The sequence below is a fragment of the Podarcis muralis genome, chromosome Z (genome assembly GCF_964188315.1).
Source record: "Podarcis muralis chromosome Z, rPodMur119.hap1.1, whole genome shotgun sequence".
Lineage (NCBI taxonomy): Eukaryota > Metazoa > Chordata > Lepidosauria > Squamata > Lacertidae > Podarcis > Podarcis muralis.
Window position 1 is genome coordinate 19,208,215 of NC_135673.1, and position 23,322 is coordinate 19,231,536.

At 45.8% G+C, this 23,322-nt stretch overlaps 1 protein-coding gene across 3 annotated transcripts in view; it reads left to right on the forward strand.

Annotated features, from left to right (window-relative positions):
- The first annotated feature begins 16,116 nt into the window (after positions 1–16,116).
- Positions 16,117–23,322, forward strand: part of LOC114589157 (gamma-aminobutyric acid receptor subunit gamma-4) — a 38,658-nt gene continuing 31,452 nt past the window's right edge. Inside the window, exon 1 of one of the 3 annotated variants that reach the window (XM_028715299.2) lies at positions 16,117–16,845. In XM_028715299.2, the coding sequence (XP_028571132.2) occupies positions 16,631–16,845 (215 nt within the window). In that variant the 5' untranslated portion in view covers positions 16,117–16,630. The remainder of the gene's footprint in view (positions 16,846–23,322) is intronic. The other 2 variants (XM_028715297.2, XM_028715298.2) reach the window with 2 other exon arrangements.

The window sequence follows — 23,322 nt, forward strand, 5'->3', positions numbered from 1 at the left end:
CACACACCTGGAGACCCAAATTTGGTAAACACTGGCCTACAATTTCCAGCTGTGGCTCTCCAGGGTTGCAGGCAGGGTTTCTCTCACCCCTGCCAGGAGATTCTAGGGGTTGACTTTCTGCATGTAAAGCAGGTGCGCTGCCACCTGAGCCATGGCACCATTCCTTTCCATGAAGATTACTGCAGACAAATTGAATTAGTCTCTGCTAGCTGCTGGAGGTGTCAGGTCACAGCTAAGATTCTGGGGCGCAGAAGTCATATCTGATCCCCATTTTTGAGAACATTAAGTGCAGCTTTTCCTAGAACAGTCTCCAATCTTAAGGGAAAAACACAGAGGTACCTCATTAGAAATCAGATCAGAAATAAAAAGAAATATATGGTTTAAGGGAGATATTTCCCCACCTTCAACTTCTTGCTTATAGATGCCATTGAAACTTTTAAAGAGATCTTATAATTAGGAAAGTTCCATAGCTCAGCAGTAGATCATATGACTTTGCAAGTAATGGGTCTTGGGTTCAGTCCCTGGCATCTCCAGGTGATAGCTGTCAACTTTTACCTTTTCTTGCGAGGAATCCTATTCAGAATAAGGGAACTTCCCTTAAAAAAAAGAAAAACATTGACAGCTATGTTCCAGGTAGAATTGAGGGAGATTCTTGTCCCTGGAGAGATGGTGCTGTTCAGTGTAAAATAGACAATACTTGATGAATCAATGGTCTGGCTGAATACAAGTCAGCTTCCTATATTTCCTAAGCAGTTAAACAAATATGTGGGGTTTGGGGGAATAGCACTTTGGAGAAGTGCTTGCTCCTTCTTTTGTATCCAGTTTAATAAAATTGGGAGTATGTACTACATACAGAAGGACAATTCTCTTATAAACCACACACACACACACACACACACACACACACACACACACACACACACTATTCTGTCTATGATAGCAGATCTGCATGGAGGATAAAGCCATCTGTGGCCACTAGTCATGATGGCTATGCTCTACTTCCGCAATTGGCAGTAGTCATGCTTCTGAATACCAGTTGCTGGAAACCAAAGGAGGAAAGAGTGTTGCTCTTGTGTTCAGGTCCTGGTTGCTGGTTTCCCATTGGGACATCTGGTTGGCCACTGTGAATACAGGGTGCTGGACTAGATGGGCACCCTTTGACCTGACCCAGGAAGCTCTTTTTATGGAGAATGGGCAGTATCTCTGTTTATTTAACCTGCAATTAGCCACCTGAACATGACTTTTGACACAACTAAATTGGCACATCAGCAAGTGGTTCAAACGGGTGGATCCATGCAGAAGATAGTGTTGTATCACCTTTTTACTCAGTGGGATTTCAATAGCTTTTATAGCAAGGTAGGAGCTATGGGCTGAATTGCTGAACAGATGGGAGGGAAATCATGGGTCTTCTTTACCAAATTACAAACCCAAGCTGCCTCCCCCCAGTCCTGATGTTGCTACTGTTGCTGCTGGTCTCCTGCTCTTGCGAACTGCCCCTTGGGTGATGGGCTCAATGCTGTCCCATTTATCCTGGCAGCTGGTTGGGTTGTGCACAACACCAAAATGCCTGGCATTTACTCTATTGTCATGTGTTGCTTTATATAACCAACCAAGTAGGTTAACACAAAACTTTTAACATCATTAAAAATGATATGAAAATCAAGGACTTTTCCTATAAGGCATCAGACATATTTTTATGTTGCAGATCACACACAGCTTCCTGTCCTTTACCTTATACTTTGGAACTCATCACCTTCAGATGTCATCCTTGCCAAGAGTATAAATGAATCAGTTCACAAAAGGCAAGAGTGGGCGCCTGAGGTTATTCATTAATGAGAGTGGCAGGTGCAATGCATGAAAACTAACCAGGCAGTCGTGCCTATGAAATGGAACACTTAAATTCACACACATGCAGTTTTAAATTTTCTGAAAATGCAAATTTTGGAAGACAAAGCCAGCTTATTCAGTCTCAGCAGTGAAATTCAGGTGAGTGAGACCCGGATTTGGGGTTCGAAGCCCAACAGAGTGCCTAGCGTTTTGCAAATGCAGTCATTGCGAGGCAGTTAAATCACCCACTCGCACCCCACTCCAGGAACTTCTTCCAGCTAGCAAGGAGGTCCCAGAAGCCATGAGCCCCAACTGGCCCCACCCAGAGCTCAGTTCATGCATGAAGTTACTAGAAATAGGGCAAGCGTTGGGCCACAACACACTGTGGTGTGGGTGTTGTGTAGATCATCTGTTAAGTGAGGTGTACATGTGATCCATTTTCATGTAAGCTTTAGGGGAAATGTTACTGACAGCCTTTCTGATATTGTGAGGTTAAGCGTATTTCTTTGTTTGCTTGATTTTTGCTTGCTCCATCTTCCTGACCTGCCCCTTTCATCTGCTCTATTCATGGCAGCTCTGTGGGGACAAAGCCTGTTCTTTGGTTAGGCTGAAGCCACTTGATGATGTCATTTAAACATTGTTTGATCTGACTTGGTTTGTTGCCATGGTAACTTCCTTGGCAGGAAGGTGAAGCAGGAAGAGCACAGGTCAATGTCTGAAAGGACGCCACCCTTTCACCCTTCCGCAATGAGTTGAATTTCAAGAGCCTCTTTGCTGTTTCTGGCGGAGGAAAATGCTTCCTTTTATAGGGAGGAACAGATTGGAAGTGGGATCTGATTTTTGTGCTCAAGGGATCCAGAAAGCACTTCACAGCGCTGCAAATGGAGTGAAGTGGGCACTTGCCGTGTGGACTCCTCAGCCCACATGAACAGCAGCCCCAAACAATAGTGTGCTTCAAATACCCTGACATCCGGAACAAAACAACTCCCTTGCTGGCAACTTAACTAAAGAGCTTTTTGTCGCTTTTCATTCCTGAATGTTAATTTAAAGATGGTACAGCATGTTCTCTTTGTCATTCATTTTGAATATTTACACCCCAACATTGAAGCCAAGTTCTTGAGGTGGTGTTTACAATGCGTAGTGTGATAAAATAGGCAAAAGAAATGAGGGGGTTTTTAAATCTGAAAACCAAAATGGGCAAATATTTGGTGCAACTCTAGTGATGACAATTCAACAAAAAGGGGAAATAACCGAAGAACCTTGTTGGTGGGGATTAAGTACAGCACACCTTAGCCCTCGAAGAGGAAGTCCCCCCCCCCCAAGATGGGTGAAATTGTCACTTCTACTTCTTTTAGGCGTTAGAGAGTTTCCTTTCAGGAATTCAGACTTCAGATTGCAAAGAGCTCATGCCCCAGGTGGTGGTTAAGACACCCACCCACCCACCCACCCACCCACACCACTTTGAGGAGTTGAAGGATGACTGATGGCATGACACCCTCCTGGAGTGTCAGCCCAGAAGCAGAGACAGTGTTATATTTAGAAGGGATGAGGGGATGGGCAAGGGGAGGAGGCCTCTTGGAAGGGGAAGTGTGTGTGTGGGGGGGCAAACAGTGCTGTAGCTGTTGTTTTGACTAGGAAGCTGCAGGGAAGATGAGAGGGAATTCTGGAAAATGTGGAAGTTCCTCCTCTCTGTGTTCCCCTGCCCTCCATCCCACAAGCCCGGTTGTTGGAGACAAACTTCTGAATGACAGCCAACTTTACGAGCTTGTTCCTATTCCAGGGGCAGGGCAGAACTGGAATTGCCTGCCAGGCCTTTCTCTCTCCTTAAATACCAGCACTCCAGAGGCCTGGCTCAACAGTGGAACAAATTGATCACCTCGGTGTGGCACCAGTACTTTGCTAATTGCAAGGCAGTGATGAGCCGCTCTGTGTATTGGCCAGGCCAAGTCAGGAGGTTCCAATAAATGTGCTGCTTGCATCCCACAACATCCTTTCCCCCTTGGAGCAGAGAGTGGCATCCTTCCAGATTCACAGGCACGTGGAGAGATGTGCAAGGTGGAGAGCAAGCCATTTGTTCAGAGAGGGAGGCCCAGAACATTTAAGAGCACAAGAAGAGACTGCTGGAGTAGGTCAATAGTTCCATCCTGTTCTCACAGTGGCCTACCAGATGCTTCTTCTAGGAAACCCTCAAGGAGGATTAAAGCATGAGAGCACTCTTCCCTCCAGTGGCTTCCAGCAACTGCTGCCTCCAACCATGGTTTCATGACCAGGTGAGGATTTTGTGGGATAACCAGCCTCATATAACCAACATGCTTAAGTCTAATTAATTTATGAAGGGGTCAATGCCATAGACTGTCCTGCCGGCTTAGCTAAGTCACTCCCCCACATCTTGGGAGGAATATAATCAAGCCTATTGTTCTCCTTCATTCAACCTGAGAAGCTCAGTGTGAAAAGAGGTATGAGCTGGCTGATCCAAGCTCCAAGCCATTCTGGTGTTCATATAACAATAATCTAGGAACGTTCACCACTGTACCTAAGGCAAGTTGTACTGCCTGTGTTTTCTGGCTGATGTATGGAAAAACACATGAAACTGATCTTTGAAGAGTTTGTAAGTAAACCATTTTTAACTTACCCAACATGGCCTTTTTCTATGCTAGGGGCAGATGGAAGTTTTTGGAACTCACAAGGGCATATTTTAAAAGTCTAACAACCTATATTTCAACGCTGCATATTTTGTGACTTTAAATATCTGCAGGAGCTCTGCCCAAAGAGTACTTGCTCCAAACCTAGATCTTGCCATCCAGGGAGTTCTCCTTTTCATACCTATCATATTTTTTCCTTGCCAGCCAATATATTTGAGCCTGGCATTTCTCACCCTATAAGCTGAGGGATCTTGCACAAAGAGGCTGAGTGTGAAAAGCCTGGAGGGGAGTGAAAAGCGGGGATGCCAGATTCAAGGAGTCTTGCAAAACAACATCAAACCTTGCATTACGTGAAATACATTCGACAAACACACAAGACGTAACCGGCTGTGCATTCACATAAACAATACTCTTCTATATATTCTTATCACAACATCAAATGTTTATCTTGCGCATAAACAACAAATAAAGTGCAATAATATAGACGGAAGTCTCAGTTCATTCATAAATAAATCAGTTCATTCATAAAGACCAAATGTCTGCTAGTGTCTGTTCCACATATGTTCATAAAGTCCAAATTGGAGCCTACTACAGTTCCACAGTGTTGACAAGGATTTCCAGAATAATGCCTTGTTTTGCTCTCATGTGCTTCATCAGTGGTACATGTTCATATGTAGTATATCAAAGTCATAGAACTCGCCATCCTGGTCTTCATGTGTTGTACATATTCTAAGTAATATAAATGAATATAATGTTGTAATTCAACATATTTTGACAAAATTATATAAACAATTGTGCTACAGAAGTACATACCATATACAAAGTATCAAGATAATAGAACCTACAACACAGTGGTTTCTGCAGTGAACAACAACTGTTACAATGTAAGATTATATAGACAAGGTGGCGCCCCATAGCTTTGATGTATTTACTAATCTCACTCATCTATACTTCTCCTCCTGTGCTGGAAATGGCAAGTTCTTTGAAACAGCCCCAGGGTCAGGACTTGGCCACTAACAGCCCTTCCCTTGGATAAATAGTCCTGCCCCCCTTGGCTGCCTTCTTTGGACTAGTGGGGACCTGATGGTCCAGTTGGCTTGCTCCAATCAGCTGGGCTGCCAGCACATCCCCTCCCTGACCTTCAGGGCTCCCATCCTTCAGTGACAGCAAACAACTCCTTCATGAATGAAGTTGCCCATTCCCCCTCCCCAGCCCCTTGGCAAGCAAAGGAGGGAAGGCAGGACACCACCAAGGAGCAGGAGCACCTCCGAAAGAGCTTTCTTTAGCACGTGTTGTTTTCAGTAAAAGCAGTTTTCTGCCCTCTTCCCCATTCTGCTTGTATCCAATCCCTTGTTTTTTCCATGGGGAGTAGTGGGTGGGGGCTCTCCCTGCTTCCCACAGGTTGGCAGTTCCATAGTAGGAGGGTGTGTGTGTTTGTGGGTGGGGGTATGGATTAGAAGTGAGTAACAACGTTGGGAAGCCAATGGAAATGCCACTTATATTTAGCATCTAGAGGAAGTTTCTGCATCAGATTATGACACCGTTAAGTAGGTCAGAGCAAAGACACACAGTCGCGGAGGCAGCACTAGAGTCCCCTTCAAAGACGCCCGTCCCTCACTTGCTATTCCAGTCACTTCCCTCCTCCTGAAAGCCCTGTTCCTTTTGTCGGCCTCACAGTCCCTCCAGCCCAGAGCTTCCCACGACACTCCTTGTCCCTCAAGGGCTTCATTAGAGACGCCCCAGTTTCTCTCCTTTCCCCAGGGCCTGGAAGCAGGCACCTCCACTATTATTACTATTACTATTAATTATTACTATTAATCATCATTACCATTCTCTTCTGAGGGAGAAGTGCAGTGGGGAAGACAAAGGGGAAGGGCCATAGCTTAGAGGTAGAGGATCTGTCTTGCAAGCAAAAGGTCCCAGGTTCAATCCCTGGCATCTCTAGGTAGGGCTTGACAAGATCCCCCTGCCAGAAATCCTCAACAGCTTCTGTCAGTCAATGTAGACAATACTGTGCTAGATAGAGCAATGGTCTGACTCAGTATAAGGCAGCTTCCTATGTTCCTATGACCCATTCATCTTCTGGTTTCAAGTAGAAACGCTGGATAGGGAGGGGACCTTCCCTGCCAAGGAGGAGGAGGTGGCAGCTGCTGGCAGGAGGACCACACCAGCCTCCTTTTCTGCAAAATGATTTGGCTGGTGCTGCTTCAGCCTGGGGAAGCATGACACAGAACCCTGGGGCTGGAAAGGGATGTGCTGCAGGCAAAACAGGGTGCCAGAAATCTGCTGGTTGCATGTCTGAGTGAGTAATGGATGAATTCCAGAGCTGAAGCAGACGACTGGTGAGCTGAAGGTGGCAGCATCAGCCTCTTGACAGCTGCAGGAGGGAGGGACACTGGTGGGTATCTCCTGTGAAGATGGCAGAAGAACAACTTACTGCACATTGGTTTATGCACTCCCCCTTCCCAAATCTGTGGGAGCCTTTCATGAGGTCAGATGGATTGAGGAAGGAGGGCTCCAGAGATTTATGGGCCATTGTCCAGAGATTCACATTAGAGTGACACCATTATGCAAGCAACCAAAATGTCAGAAAAAGACATGGCAAAGAAATCAAAAGTGAGTTTGCGCAGATTTGGCAGGTGCTGATTCAGCTTGCGGAAGCACAACAGTTGCATTGAGCTCTATGCCTGTTGATGAAGCTGTCTCTGTCTGAATCTAATATGGACCGAGGGAGTCTTGAGGACTTGAAAGCTGGCACACTGTCTTGTGACAGGTTGGTTGCTCACATTAAGGTATTGCCATAATGCAGATTTATTTATTTTTATTTGTAGGACAATGCACGTGCCTGTTGCTTTCTGTTCAAAGGCAGTTGCATGCCATGTGCTGTTAAGAGCATCTGACTATGAGAACGTAAGCAGAGCCTGCTGGAACAAGACGAAGGAGCCCATCTAATCTACCATCCTGTTCTCACAGTGGCAAACCAGATGCCCTCCAAGGAAGCCTGTTAAGGACATGAGTGTGAAAGCAAACTGGTATTCAAAGGTATACTGCTTCTGACAGTGGAAGCAGAGCATAGCCATCAAGGCTAGTAGCCATTGATAGCCCTCTCCTCCTCCATGTATTTGTGTAATTTATTTTAAAGCCAAGTTGGTGGCATCACTGCCTTCTAGAGGAGTGAGTTCTATACTTTCACTCTGCAGTGCATGAAGAAGTGATGTCTTTTCTCTGTCCTGAATCCTCCAACACTGAGCTTCACTGGATGCCCATGAGTTCTAGTGTTGGAGGAGGGGGTGGGGGAAACTGCTGTGGCTGCCTTGAGAAGAAGGCCACCGACTTGAAGCAGAGATATGTGCTGCACTGTGGGTGTGCCTGAAGTGGGGGCTATTTGCTTGCACAGCTCCCAGCCCAGCAAAAGAACCAGCAAGTGGAAGCTCGATTATCTCAGTTGCTGGATCTGGGGCAGCCTCGCTGGTTTTTGCACCAGCCCACATACAGATATGTCATTAATCAGGTTTGCAAAGGTGCAGTAACACACACACACTTCAGGCTACTTCTGCTAGCTGGCACCAGACTCAACACCTCTAAGGATGCATTCTTTAGATATTTGTTCTCTCCCCCCCCCCCTTCTTGTCCATTGCTGAAAATTTCAACAAACAAACTTTTTGTTAAAAGGAAAGATGCTGCTTCTTTTCTCATCTCTCTTTGGCAGTTCTGCTACCCAGGTTCCAACTGACTGGCGCCCTCCATGCTGCAATTCTGGGAGTTTGGAGCATCATTTGCCCAGCAGGTTACACCAAGGTCCAAAGGGCCGTCTGCCATTTCGCTTTGCATAACTGATAGAGCGTCATTGCCACAGCCGTCATGTCTGTGTAGAAAGTGCCCTAGGACTCCACCTTCCTGTATTCCAGCCTGCTGTCAATTGCAAAGAATTGTGGGGGGTGGGGGCTGTCAGTTTCCAGCCCATTTCCTTAGAAAGTCCACAAAGTGTGTGTCAGGTTGTGGAAGAATCAGAGGGTTCTTGACATGATGCCTGCCTCTACAAGTCTCTGGGCAGGCCAGGATCCATGTGTCTGGGGGAAGCAGGCAGGCTCAAGTGGCAGCTATCACCACTAGGCAGGTCAGGAATCAGAGTCCATTTGCAAACACAGAAGGCAGGCCCACTCAGCTGTGCTGCAAAGTCTTCCACTTGTCAGATACTGTTAATCTTCCCAGTGGTTCCCTTCTTGAGGCTGTCACTGCTATGAAAGAAGTGGGAGGAAGGAGAAGGGGCATGGGCGCCACCTGGCCAGGGCTGCATTTGTTAAAGGAATTGTGAGTCCAGAAAGCTTGGGGCAATATCACTAGAGAAGAAGCCACATGATAAAACCCAGCTCCTTCCCTGCTGCACAGGCAGGCTCAGCACTGCTTGCTTTGGACTCAGGACAGCCCTTCTACTCCATGGGAAAAGAGAAGAATTGTGGTGGAGGTGGCAGCAATCTCTTCCCCATGCCAAGCAATATTGCAGAGGATGCCACCCTGCAGCTAATGCTGAGGGGAATTGCTGTGGAACAGTCTCCCCATGAGTCATGTTCTGCAATGCCAAAGTTCTATACTAACTGTTCCAGGAAGGAAGAAAGAGTAATTCCCTTCAGTGAGCTAGAGCAGGAGCCTTTTTAGACTAACCTTCAGGTGTAGGAGCTGCGAGATGGGCTTTAGTAGGTTGGAGAGGATATATTATTTACAATTTATTCCTCCAGTCTCCCATGTTTGAGGGTTGATACAGTGTTTTAAAATCCCATCCGTGGCAGCAAAAATAGAAGCTTTGGAAAATTAGCTTGCAAAGCCTTCTGTTTTGAGCAATTGCAGCTTAGGAATTAAGCTGGCTTCGCCTTGGTTTCCCCACATAACAAAGAATCAGGCAATGACTTGTAAAATAAGCTTTAAAAATATTGTTTACTTACTTAACAGTCTTGCATTGGTTCACAGCAAAGGTAGCAATAAAACTATGCAGGTAAAATACTTATATTTATAGCATAACCACTATCAGGATTCTGCCTGAGCTAGATCAAGCATAGCCATGTGTGCATTCGTTGCTGCTTGAAGAAGAGAGAGAGACTGAGAGAGAGTGAGAGAGAGAGAGAACGACAGAAAGGAGAAGAGTTTATATCTCTTGTTTCTTCCTGCCATTGGAAACAGGGGGAATGACACCACACAGAGCTCTCTTCCCACCAATTACGTTCCTATGGTCTGAGTCTGCCCACCTAGAAATTTACAGCACCTAGACTTACTCAGGGATGCAGGTGGCGCTGTGGGTTAAACCACAGAGCCTAGGACTTACTGATCAGAAGGTCGGCGGTTTGAATCCCTGTGACGGGGTGAGCTCCCATTGCTCGGTCCCTGCTCTTGCCAACCTAGCAGTTCGAAAGCACGTCAAAGTGCAAGTAGATAAATAGGTACCACTCTGGCGGGAAGGTAAATGGCATTTCCGTGCGCTGCTCTGGTTCGCCAGAAGCGGCTTAGTCATGCTGGCCACATGACCCGGAAGCTGTACGCCGGCTCCCTCGGCCAATAAAGCGAGATGAGCGCCGCAACCCCAGAGTTGGTCATGACTGGACCTAATGGTCAGGGGTCCCTTTACCTTTAGACTTACTCATCAACAAGAATACACATTTGTTGAATTTGACTGCAGTCTCCCACAGCAGGTACACTCATGTCCTGCTTACAGGCTTCTCTTTGGGGTTTCTGGTTGACCAGTGTAAGAAGATGCTCAACAAAATGGGCCCCCTTTGTACTAATCCAGCTGCATGGCTCTTCTTATGTTTTTAACTTCTCTGTGCTATCAAAGAGCAACCCACTTACAAGGTTGCCAAGCTGGGCTAGGGGCTGCGGGGAATGTTGTCCAGAACTTAGACTGAACTTAGAGGAAGGGCTGTTTTGTCAGGGTTCATGAAAGGTGGTGCCTCAGCATCAGGGCTGAGCACTGGCCAGACTGATACCTCAACAAGTAGGGCCTTATCCTCCACACTCCACATAGAGCTCCACACTGAGAGCCTCCTGTCCTGACCAACCCTTTCCAGGCACTAGTGGACCTAGTAGCAGAAGAGATTCAGAGTAGAGTCAACTCGCATGACACTAGGGTGAGAACTGGACTTGAGACAATGATGCTTTTGACAGAAGTGTGTTTCAAGTGAAATAATTATCATTACATAATAATGCATTATTTATAGCTAGCCATCCTATTAAATGTAAAGTAGTGAACCACAGAGGCCCCGTTTGCCTGTTCTGAGGGGGACCCTGTTTGCCTGCTCCTGAGAGGGTTCTCTACAAGGTTCTCCTTTTCTTCCCTTTCATTCTCCTTGTTTCTGCTTTTCATGTTGCTGGGGCTTCCTGAGGCCTCCTTCCTTCCTCTCCTTGGAAGGGTGTTCCTCTTTGTGGTACATCTCCCCTTCATCTCTTCTAAGCATCTCAGGCTGTGGGATATCAACCCTCATATAACTAACATGCCTAAGTCTAATTAGTGCATGAAGGGGTTAACACTATAGAGAAAACTATTCTGCCAGGCTTAGCTAGGTCACTTCCCCTCACCTTGGGAGGAAGGTATTCAAGCCTATTGTTCCCCTTCAGTCTACAAGAGAAGATCAACATGTGATGAGGTTTTGAGCTGGTTGCTGCAGCTCAGACTGCATGGCTCTTACAAGCCGCTGTTTTGTTCCTATACCAATAATTTAGGAACTTTCACCACTGTTAACTAAGCCAAGCTTTACTGCCTGTGTAATGTTTCTGGAGAGTTTGTAAGTAAACCGTTTTTAACTTAGCATGCATGTGGTCCTTTTACTATGCTAGGGGAAGAGGGAAACTTCAGTAGGAACTCACAAGGGCATATTTTAAAGGTCTAACAGCATATATTTTCACACTTTACCTTGCTGGATATTTTGTGATTTTAAATATCTGCAGGAGCGCTGACCAAAGAGTACTTGCTCCAAATTTGTATTTTGCCATCCAGAGAGTTCTCTGTTATATGTTAAGTTTTTCTTTGCCACCAACAGATTTATCCTGGGTTTAAGAGTGACAAACAAGATTAGCAAACATTAGGAGAGAAGACACCCAAGTGACACAGCAATTTGCAGTTGTGTGTGCCATCAAAAAGAGAGTGAATTGCGTATGTGTAATCATTTGTGCAAAGAGGTGCACCACTATTTGCATTCTGAGCATTAGGGTATGTGGGATTTTGGTGTAAACCACAGTTTGCAGCACTAGCATTCCTATGTTTCAAAACCAAACTGAAATTCAGCAGAGAAGGAAGGACACACACACACACAGAGAGAGAAATTAGCAAATCTGCCCACAAATAATAGGGTGTGGGCCCTAGTAATAACTTCTAGGTATGCTGGGAAGAAACACTCAGACACCAATTTTTCAGCCACACCACAGGAAATTTCAAAGTCACCAGAGGATACTTTTGTTGACAACAGTGAAGGGAAGGAGTTTTTAGGCGGAGCTCCATGTATGCTTTTGTTTAATCTCACATGATGCCATCTGTTTCTTTATCTCTTTTCCACTTTGCCTGCTCTACTGGGAAATGGTTTTCTACACTGGGAGTTGGCCCTCTTGAAGAACAGAGGTGCTCAGATATATTGGGGAGGGGAGAGAGAGTAGGAGGGAAGCTACTTCTTTCCTCCCCTTTCCATCTCTTCTGAATTTCCATCCTGTCACAATTGCTCAACCTGCACTTCTAAAACACTTTCTGTTCCCTCTGTCAGCCCATGGAGCACAACCAGGCTCCTGGAAGCCAAATGAATCCTTCCTGCTTCATCCATGCAGCATCACTAGCTCTAATGATGCTGGGAGCAGAGACCAGCTGGAGGGCTGATCAATGATGTGCAAGACAGGACAGAGCATCTGCTCTGCGCTGGTTCTTCCCAGCTGGCTTGTCTGGTGTGGGACAACTGCCCTTGAAGAGGGACCATAGGACAGGAGAGATGCTTACATCATTGAGCATATTGCTCCACCCAGAGTCATCATCACCTCAGTGCGGCTGGGCTTCTCAAAGGCCCACAGGCCAGGTTACCCTTCAGTGAGTAGGGGCAGCAGTGCCACAACATGCCTTCCAATTATCATACAACAGAACAGGGCTGTAGGCTGGCACCCTTTGGAACAAATAGGGCAGAAAGCCGAGAGACCAAATGAAGCCAAATTCAGTGACCAGCAAAGCCAGTTAATCCTAGTTTTCCTCCTCCTCCTCCTCCTCCTCCTCCTCCTCCTCCTCCTCCTCTTCCCTGCCAAATTCTACAAAGGGCAACAGTGAGCTTAAGGAGAAGGAAGCTGACAAACAGACCATCTTCTGCACTGGTTGGAAGTAAGAAAGCAGGCAGGTGAGGGCTGGCTAATACCAGGTAGTTACTGCCGCCCAAATACACCTGCCTCCTCTGGGGTTACATTTGCCAAGAGACAAACAATGCAGAACCCTAATTTTGCCTCATCATTGCCCAATAAGAATGAGCACATTGAGGACAATCACTGAGGGCAAGTTTGAGGGAGGGCACAGAGAGCAGGGGGCAATGGATGAAAAAGTTCATTTTGTTTGGGGCTTAGAACCTTGAGCTCCTCAAATAGAAGACTGTGACCCAAACACAGAAAAGACACTCCTTAACAACAAACCACTTGGCCAGGAAGGGGTGGGAGATTCAGCCTTCCTGCACAAAGGACTGGAACCATCAGTGTGAATCTGAGCAGCATGACTGTCAACTGCCACTTGTACTGCAGAACTCAGCAGCGCAACAACTGTTCACATGAGGCCATTGCCAGGCCACCATGAGCTGCCTTCTCGAACTTCTTATCTCTGCTGTAGCCCCAGTCTACCTCTTGAGGAAAAGGCCTGAGTTTTCCTCCCTCTCTCATAACACTAGAACTCATGGGCATCCAATGCAGGTGAATTTTGGAAGACTGGGGATGGATGAAAGGAAGTACTACCATGCAGCACATAAGCTATGGAATTCTCTCCCATGAGAGGCAGTGATGGGCACCAAATCTGATGGATTTAAAACAGTATTGGAAAAATTTATGTAGTGGCTCTTCTCTGCCTCCATGATCCGTTGTTGGAAAGCACAAGTCTCTGCTTCTTTGAGGAAGACCTTCTTGTAAAAGATGAGTTGTACCTCACAGCAGTTGGCAAGAATGTGCTTGCTAAGAGTCTTGTGAACCTGATTAGGAGAGCTTTAAACTAAATCCCGAGGGCGAGGGAAGCAACACTACAGATGACAGGGGAACACCTGGTCCTGGGGATAATAGCTTCATTGATGCACAGGAAACTGAGGTGGTACTCCAGAAACCTGCTAAAGGGCAAGAAACTACAAGAAGGAAGCAGGTGGAGAGAATGACTCATGGTATCATTGGCTCTACACAAATGCAGAGTATGGGAAACAAGGAAGACAAATCAGAGCATTTAATGCAGGATGGCAAATATGACCTAGTAGGCATTACTGAAGCCTGGTGGGATGAAACTAAGGACTAGAATGTAGAAATACAGGTGTATTAGAGGGAATAGACTAAACAGGAAGGGAGAAGTAGTAGCATTCTGCTTGTAAAGTGACCCATGACCCAGAAGGCATATTGAGAGTATATGGGTAAAAATTGTAGGATAAGGAAACAACAGTGACCTTACAGTGGGTGTTTGCCATAGATCGCCAAGCCAGACTTGGATAACGCCTTCCTAAAGCTGATTACCAAAGGTTCAAAAAGGAGAGATATAGTTGCAATGGGAGACTAGACATTTGTTGGGACTCAAACTCTGCCATGAATGTAAGGTCCAACAAATTGCTCCATAGCCTCACTGACAGTTTCATTTCCCAGAAGGTGGAAGAAGCAACAAAGGAATCATCTGTCTTGGACCTGGTCCTCACCAAAAGAGAAGAACTGATCACCAAAATGGAAGTACTAAAAAAACTTGGGAGGAAGTAATTGTTTTCTCCTGAGTTTCACTATACAGAGGTGAAAGAAAGCTGAGTGTAGTCAGGCATGCACTCTGGGCTTTAAGAAGGCTGATTTCCAAAAGCTGAAGGAACTACCAGGTGAAATCCCATGTCAGAAATACTCAAAAGAGAAGGGAGTCCAAGATGGATGGGAATTTCTTAGAGGTGAAATACTGAAGGCACAAATGCAGACAATTCTAACAAGAAAGAGAAGTGGGAGGCATCTAAAGAAAATGGTGGGGCTGCATAAGGAGCTTAGAGATGAGCTAAGATTTAAGAAGGGCATGTATAATAAATTGAAGAAAGAGGAAATCACAAAAGGAGAGTATGCATGAATAGCCAACAGCTGCAGGGTGAATGTCACTCAGGCCAAAGCTCAGAATGAGCTCAGGCTTGCAAGACAGGTTAAAAAGAATAAAAAAGGTTTCTTCAGCTATGTTTGAAGCAAGAGGAAGAACAAGCAAGTAGTACATCCTCTGTGTGGAGAAGGTGGGAAAATGCTATTGGGTGGCATAGAGAAGGTAGAACTGCTGAACACCTACTTTGCCTCTGTCTACATCCAAAAGGAAAGCAGTGCCAAACCTGGTGATAACAGAATAAACAATGCCAGGAAGTAGCTGCAGCCGAAGATAGGAAAAGAGGTGGTAAAGGAACACCTAGTTACTTTAAATGAATTCAAATCTCCAGGGCCTGATGAGCTGAAGCCAAGGAGCTTGTGGATGTAATCTTGGAGCTTTTGTCTATAATCCTTGAGAATTCTTGGAGAACAGGTGACGTCCCTGCAAACTGGAGGAGAGTAAATGTTGTCTCCGTCTTCAAAGAGGGAGGGGAGAAGACCCAGGTAACTACTGTCCAGTGAGCTTTACAGTGATAACAGGAAAGGTCCTAATTAAACAATCAATCTGTGAGCACATACAAAAGGATGCTGTGATTGCTAAGACCCAGCATGAGTTGCTCAAAAGCAAGTCATGCCAGACAAATCTATTTCTTTTTGATAGAGTTACAAGCTTGGTAGATCAGGGGAACTCTGTGGATGTAGTGTATCTTGATATTCTTGCAGAAAATGTGGTAAAATGTTGGCTGGGCGAGGTAACTGTTATGTGGATTTGTAGCTGGTTGAGAAAACAAGCTTGCACCATCTTCCATTTGACAGTGCTTTATATATATTTGAAAATGGCTATCATATCTCCTCTCAGAAAAAGCCCACAAGCAGAACCCAATCACAAGAGCGCTCTCCTCTTACCCTGCAGTTCCCAACAACTAGTAGAAAAAAGCATTATTCCCTCTGACTGTGGAAACAGAGCATAACCATCATGGCTGGTAGCCACTTGTGTGTATGATATCCCCCAAAGTAGTTAGAAATTTGTGAGAGCCTCATGACTTGACAGGTCCACTGAATGGGAGAGGCCTTCTCAGTGGTAGCTGCTCACAAGCAAATTTGGAATTCCCTCTCTAGAGAAGTTATACTGGCTCCCTCCTTGCTCTCCTTCTAACAGCAAGTGAAGACCTTCCAGCATTTCCCGCGCAGCCCCTTCTAGCTTCCTTCGGCGTGTCCAGACCCTCCTTCCCCGGGAGTAGCCCTCTGACATATCGAGGGACACTGCCTTTGGGGGCCTGGGGTCGCTGCTCTTTGCCAATGTCGCCGGCTCCTTCCTCCACCCAAGACCAGCAGATGGGGCGTTAGGACCCAGTAGGATGGGAGCCGCTCTCCTGCACGCCCGCCAGCCCGGCCCGGTTGCGTCTCACGCACACACTTCGCTTGCTGGGCCAAAACAGCGGAGGGCGGCTAGGCGGCGCGATGCTAAACTTTTACCCTTCTCTCCCGAAGGATAAGGGGGAGCCAGGAGTCGGTAGCCCAAGCAAGAGAGCGAGGAGAGGGCTGGGCTGAGAGGCTGTGGACGTGTCGATCTCGCCCGACGGGCGGCAGCGCCTAGTCGCGCTTCGGCGGAGGTTTGGCGCGACTCCCCCACTCACGCGCCCTCCAGGCTTGGGGTTCGGATCGGATTGCGCTCGGCTGTGCTCGTTGCTGCCAGCACGTCGAGGCACCCTCCTGAGGGAATGCCGGTCCCTTCGCTGCCGCGGCCGCCACTTCTCCACCGATCCCTTCTTCCTTGCTCGCTAGTAGCGGCGGCGGCAGCCACAAGTGTTTGCGCTCCCGGAGCCCAGACCGTGTAGTCCCGCGTCCCGTCCCCGCAGAGGCCGTCCCCACGGCGGATGCGCTACTGTCCGGACCAGGAGGACGGGTTTCCTGCCGGCGCCGACGCCTTTCTCGTCCGGTGGTCCGGCTGCCGGCCTGCCTGCCTGCCTCCCCGAAGGTGGAGGAGTACCTCCGGGCGCCTGCGGCGGGGCTCGGGCAGCGCCCTCCTGAGGATGAGCGCTGGGAAAGTTCTCCTGATGTGCCTGGTCCTCGGTTCAGCCTCCCGAACGAGGTGAGCAAGCGCCCTGCCTACGGCTCCAGCATGCCCCATACTCTCTCTGGGACCTACGACAAGTCGGCCACGGACACGTCGCCACCGCCGCCGCGCTCTGGCATATCCCAGCCCCAACAACTTGTTTGAGAATGCCACACTTGTTCCCTGCATGCTGACTGAGGAGCGCGGGAGATCTCTGGGGACCTTTTAGTCTGAGCGCAGGCACTCCGAGTCGTGTCCCGCGGAGAAAGGTGGAAGGGGAACTGCCTGCTTGGCCTCACCCTTCGCGCCTGTAAAATGGGGATGTGCGTGTGGAGGGGGGATTCCAGGCTCTTTGCAAGCGCTTAGTGGAGCAGCATCAGGTCCCCTGGCTGGGAGGCTTCTCTGACCTTCTTTAAGACTCAAGTTAGGATGGTTCAGAACCAAGAGGGGGAGAGAGGCAGCTGCTGGGATAGATTTGGAAGGTGGGATAGGATATATTATTTATTAACTATCTTTCTTTTTATTCACTTGAGTGAGATTCACATCTAGTTATCAGAGTTAAAAATATACCATCCTTCACAGCCTTGACAAGGAAACTAGGAACTAAGCTGTGTAGCTTTCTATAGTTATCCAGGATGCCTTTGGCAGACTGGATCTTCTCCTTTATTTATTCCTCTAAATAAAATAACAACACAGGAGTATGTAATGTAAGGACATAAAAATATTGTTTTCTTACATAGTTGCAGACTCGAATCAAGTATAAAATAGCAGTGAAATAAGTCAGGCAAAGTACACTTCTAGATTACGAAATACATTATTTAGATCAGGACCACACAGACCCTGCATCCTATCACTACAGGTGCATGGTGAGAAAGAGGGTGTTTTCTGAGCAGGAAGGAGGTAATAAGAATTATATTCCTACTGTTACCTTTCCTGCCCCTCCAAGCAGAGGGTGTGACCTCACGGAGTGCCCTCTAGGAATTTACAGGGGATGCCTTGTGTCTTCAGCCTTTGTTCATCCAGCAAACATGAAATTTTACATTTTGACTGGAGCATCATTTATCCACAACCCCCTTCTCAGGCATATATAACAATTTCATGCACATTTTATTAACCACCCTGAGTCCCATCTTGACTCGAAGATTCTGGAAACTGTCTCTCAGTAGAGGTTTGGTGAGAAGATCAGCAGTTATTTATTTTGTCTGGCAATAAGCCAGTTCTACAAGTACATCTTGAATTGCCTCACGCGCAAGGTGATAAATTCCCCCAATATGCTTGGTTCTTGAGTGAAAATTCTCACTCCATGACAGCTTCAGACAACTCTGGTTGTCCTCTATCAATCAGTCAAAAGGTCCTCTCCTGCACTAACCCAAAGTCTTTGGTCAGTTGATCGAGCCAGGCTAACTCTCTGCACACCTCTGTAGCAGGCAGCTGCATGTCAGACTGTAGAAGATAAATGTACACCATTCTGTTTATAATTGCCCGAAGAAATGGGAGCCTTTGCAAACATAAGAAAAAATAAACACCTGTGGATTTAAACTCTTTAGAGTCCCCAGCCTAGTCAATGTCCATTTAACCTACGAGTTCAGGGTGACTGTCAGCTGGCAACTTAAGTTTACAGTTCAGTGGGTGATCCTACTTTTTTGCTCAGAATTCCAACTGTGTTGCCAATATTTGGCCTAGTGGTGGTGGTCAGGTACAAAAGTTTTCCTTTTGCTGACCTGTACTGATTGTTGTCAGGCAATAGTCTTGAGTGTTCTTGGCTCTTTAAAAAGCCAGTGTTCATAGGTGTTGTAACTGGGTGTGCTTCTTGCATCTCCAGATTGTCAAGCAGTTCAGTGACATTCTACTTTTGACTTAGAATAAATTATTAATCTTCTTCTCTATTTGAAAACCTAAATAGTAGTGAGCTTTTCCTAATCCCTTAACCTCCACATCCTTGCTTAGATGCTTTACCACTTGTGTGTAGTCCTGGTCATTTTCAGTTGCAATAAAAAGATTATCAGCAAATGCCAAAACATAATGTCCATAATGTCCAAAATAGTCCATTTTTGCATTTAGTGTACAAATACTTTTTTGTGTAGCCTTGTTTGTACTCTTGTTGTATGAGCATGCTATGTAACTTTTTATTCCATGCTCTAGCACATGGGTTGGCAAACTAAGGTCTGGGGGCCGGAGCCAGCCCAATAGCCTTCTAAATCCAGCCCATGGGTGGTCTGGGAATCAGCCTGTTTTTACATGAGTAGAATGTGTCCTTTTATTTAAAATATATCTCTGGGTTATTTGTGGGGCCTGCCTGGTGTTTTCACATGAGTAGAATGTGTGCTTTTGTTTAAAATGCATCTCTGGGTTATTTGTGGGGCACAGGAATTCGTTCGGTTTTTTGTCTCCCCCCCCAAAAAAAAATAGTCTGGCCCCCCACAAGGACTGAGGGACAGTAGACCCACCTGCTGCTGAAAAAGTTTGCTGAACCCTGCCTAGCAGCTTGCTTGAGGCCATAGAGTCACTTCTGAAGTTTACACACTAAATGTGCTTAATTTGGTTAGATAAAAACTTTGGGTTACTTCATGTAAATCTTGTCGTCTGAGATTTTGCTGGGCAAAAATGCTGCTTTAATGTCTATGTGTCTCACTTCCATTTGCTTAGAAGCTGCTATGCTTAAAAGCATTCTAATCAAATGGGATCAAATGTTCCATCATAGTCTTCTTCATATTTTTGAGAGGAGCCACAGGTTACCAACCTCACTTTATAGCACTGAATTATCTGCACCCTGCTTTACCTTGATCACCCACTTACTTCCAATCCCCTTCTTCTGAGGAAGCTTGGTGAGAGACCAGATTTTGTTCTGGTGCAGTGTATCTATTTTTTCCTGTGCAGGATTCATCCAGAGGCAAGCTTCAGTGTCTAGCATCCCTTCTATCTCTTCCCTGGTGAAAGGTTCTAGGGGTTGCACCAACCTCACAATGTAGGACAGTCTTAGTGGCGGAACACCTCTGTTTGATATGGCTGAGTGTCTGGCCTCTGGTTCTGGAATTGCCTCAGTTTCCTCATCACTTTCTTCAAATTCAGGCATCTCCCCATCAGACTGTTCCTCATCACTTCTGCTGCTACTGCTGGTAGTCTAGTCCTCTGTGCCTTCTTCCTGTTCATCCCCTGTACAAGGGTGCTGTTACAGTAGACTGCAGATCTGGACTGTTGTGGGAAGTACATGACGTCTTGTGTTTCTTCCTGTGGTTGCTCAGAGAAATTTACAACAGTTCCTCTTTTGTCAGCTTTGCTGTGCTCATCAAAATAAACTACATGTCTTGAGCTGACATTTCCTGTCTTTAAGCCCATAATTCTGTAGCATTCTCCTCCAGAAGAGTAACTAAGTAGAATTCGTTTTTTCTGTTCTGGAGTCCAGCTTGTGCCTATTCTCTTTGAATATGTAGCTATGGACAGTGCTGCCAAAAACATGTATGTGTAACAAGTTGGGTGTGAAAGTTCCAAAGGTGTGTATATAGTTCCCTTAGTTGGTAGTCTGTTTTGGAGGTATTCCACAGTGGCTACTGCGTCTCCCCACATACGTTTGGGAAGATTTGCATGCATCTTGCCACTTCCACACAATATCTTTCTCTCTGCAGCTGCACTCTTTTGTGGAGTGTAGGGAACACTCCTCTTCCAGAAGGCTTGTCATGTCATTTGAAAATACTCTCTGCCATTATCTGTGACTAGGGTTGAGGGTTTTCTGAAACAATACACTGAAATGTTTTCTACCCAAAGTGGACACATTCATCGTGTTGCAGTTCAGTTCTGGAACATACAGGGCTCACTGCAAGGGGTTCTTTTTCACTTCAATTGCCACTTAGTATACCTGAACCGGAATGCGGGTGGTGCTGTTGGTTAAACCACAGAGCCTAGGACTTGCCAATCAGAAGGTTGGCGGTTCGAATCCCCGTGATGGGGTGAGCTCCCGTTCCTCAGTCCCTGCTCCTGCCAACCTAGCAGTTTGAAAGCACGTCAAAGTGCAAGTAGATAAATAGGTATCACTCCAGTGGGAAGGTAAACGGTGTTTCTGTGCGCTGCTCTGGTTCACCAGAAGCGGCTTAGTCATGCTGGCCACATGACCAGCTGTACGCCGGCTCCCTCGGCCAATAAAGCGAGATGAGCGCCGCCACCCCAGAGTCGGCCACGACTGGACCTTATGGTCAGGGGTCCATTTACCTTTACTATACCTGAACCTACAGAATCATAGAATTGTAGAGTTGGAACAGATCCAGAGCATTATCTAGCCCAACCCCCTGCAATGCAGGAATCTCAACTAAAGCATCCAGGACAAATGTCCATCCAATCTGTGTGTAGAAACCTTCCAGGAAGGAGAGTGTGCCACTTTCCAAGGGAGTTTGTTGCACTATCTTAACAGCTCTTACTGTTAGAAATCTCTTCCTGGTGTTACAAGACCAAGTCTTGTAATTTGGTCATTGGTTTGGGTTGTACCCTCCAGAGCAAGGGAAAACAAGCTTGCTCTATCTTCCATGGATTAGCCCTTTGGATTTTTGAAGATGGCGATCATATCTCATACCAATTTCATATTTTCTAAGCTAAACATACCCAATTCCTGTTAACTGTTTAATATATATTGGAATGGAAAATAAATATATTATCTGCCTGCATTATACTGTGAAACATGACTGGAAATTTCCATTGAAGCGAAGAGAGCCTAACTGGTTAATCATTAAGTGGGGCTGTATCTTTGTGGCCCAGTCACAAGATGTTTAAATCTCATGAAAAAGGATTGTGTTACAGGTCTATGCATATGCTAATCTGTAGACATGCATCTTAGGTGGGGGTGCTCTTTTGTTTTTCAAGCTACTGAAGAGAAAGGATGTGTTGATTCTGTTTCCAGTAAACAGCCTCAGGATAATGGAGGCTGGAATGGAGAAGAGTCAGAGCTTTGATTTTTAACTCAGCATGCAAGTTATTTTTGATCTAAGACATTATGCCTTATGATGGGAACAGTGTAAGAAATCATGCATCTAACTGAATGTAACTTTTAGTGTTATGTTTGGAGTTAAAGTTCTGTAAGTAAAGCTTCTGAACCATATTTTTGCACCGGATAATTTTTATTTCAAAGAAGAGTCAGTTTTTATTCATCCAACTGCTTCCAAATGTACAGTATTAATAACCTCAAAAACTCCCTCAACTGTTTCATATAAGGCTTGATTTTCAAACCCTTGATCATCTTGGTTGCCCTCCTCTGTAAATGTTCCAGCTTGTCAATATCTTTCTCAAATGTGGCACCAAGAACTGGATTCAGTATTCTAGGTGTAGTCTGACCTAGGCAGAATAGAGCAGTACTTATTTATTTCCATTGATCTGGACACTATACTTCTATTGATGCAGCCTAGAAGAGCATTAGGGTGTGTGTTTTTGCTGCTGTATCACATTGTTGACTCATATTTAGCTTGTGGTCTACTAAAACCCTTAGGTCTTGCTTGTATATGCAGATGCAGCCTCTAGATTATCAAGCATCTGAGCAGCAGTTTCGTCTTTCGCTGCGTGAATCATTTCAGAAGCTGAAATATTGTCAAAGGGGAGTGATGCTGCTATATCACTCTCTTAATCCCATTTCCCCTTTGCTGTTACAGCTTCTTGGCTCCCTCCTCTGATCCATTCTAGCTCAATGCATGGCAAAATGCATTTCATTTTAAATCTGGTTTCTGTTTAGGGAAGTTTTTAATGTTTGATGTTTTATTATGTTTTTAATATTCTGTTGGGAGCCGCCTAGAGTGTCTGGGGAATTATTATTATTATTATTATTATTATTATTATCCAGCGGATATAGTTGTCCTCTGTAAGTTTAGACAGCTTAAAGTTTGCCTCAACAATAAAATTCTCACTAGCAATCTCAAATATTAAAAAATTGGGGGAGATCACAAAATAGAAAAATTGAGGAAAATGTGCCAAATTCAAAAATAAAACTTAAAATTCAAAATGTAAAACTTCACTGACAAAGAGACAGTCTGTTCATGAGCCAGAGGGGTCTTTGGTCCCATTGCAGTGCAGAACCTCTCACTTGTCTCTTCTCTGCCATGCATCACCCCAAGCGGTCACAGTGTCCTTTTGAGGGCAGTTGTGCAAAGGCTAGAGGCAGCGGCTGACAACAACACGAGAGGCAAGGAGGCAAGCTGAGCCCTGTCCAGGGCACCCTGAGGCCATGATGCTTTTCCTGGGGAGGGAGGGAAAGATGAGGAGGGTGGGATTCTCTCAAGAGAAAAGTCCTGGGGCTGGGATCCATAAACACAGACTAAGAAGCCTGGGCCCACAGTTTGAAAGGTTGGTCCCAGATGCAGTTATTCAGTGATGGGGGACAGACAGGTATAGGACAACTCTCCTCTGGATTTTGAAACTAAACCAAAAGCTCAGCTTTCAACTTGGACTGAGAGGTATCTTAAGCCTTTAGTTTACATCAGATGGTTAATTAATTAATTTCTTTTACAGATCACTTCCTATGAAACACCTTGAAGCAATTTA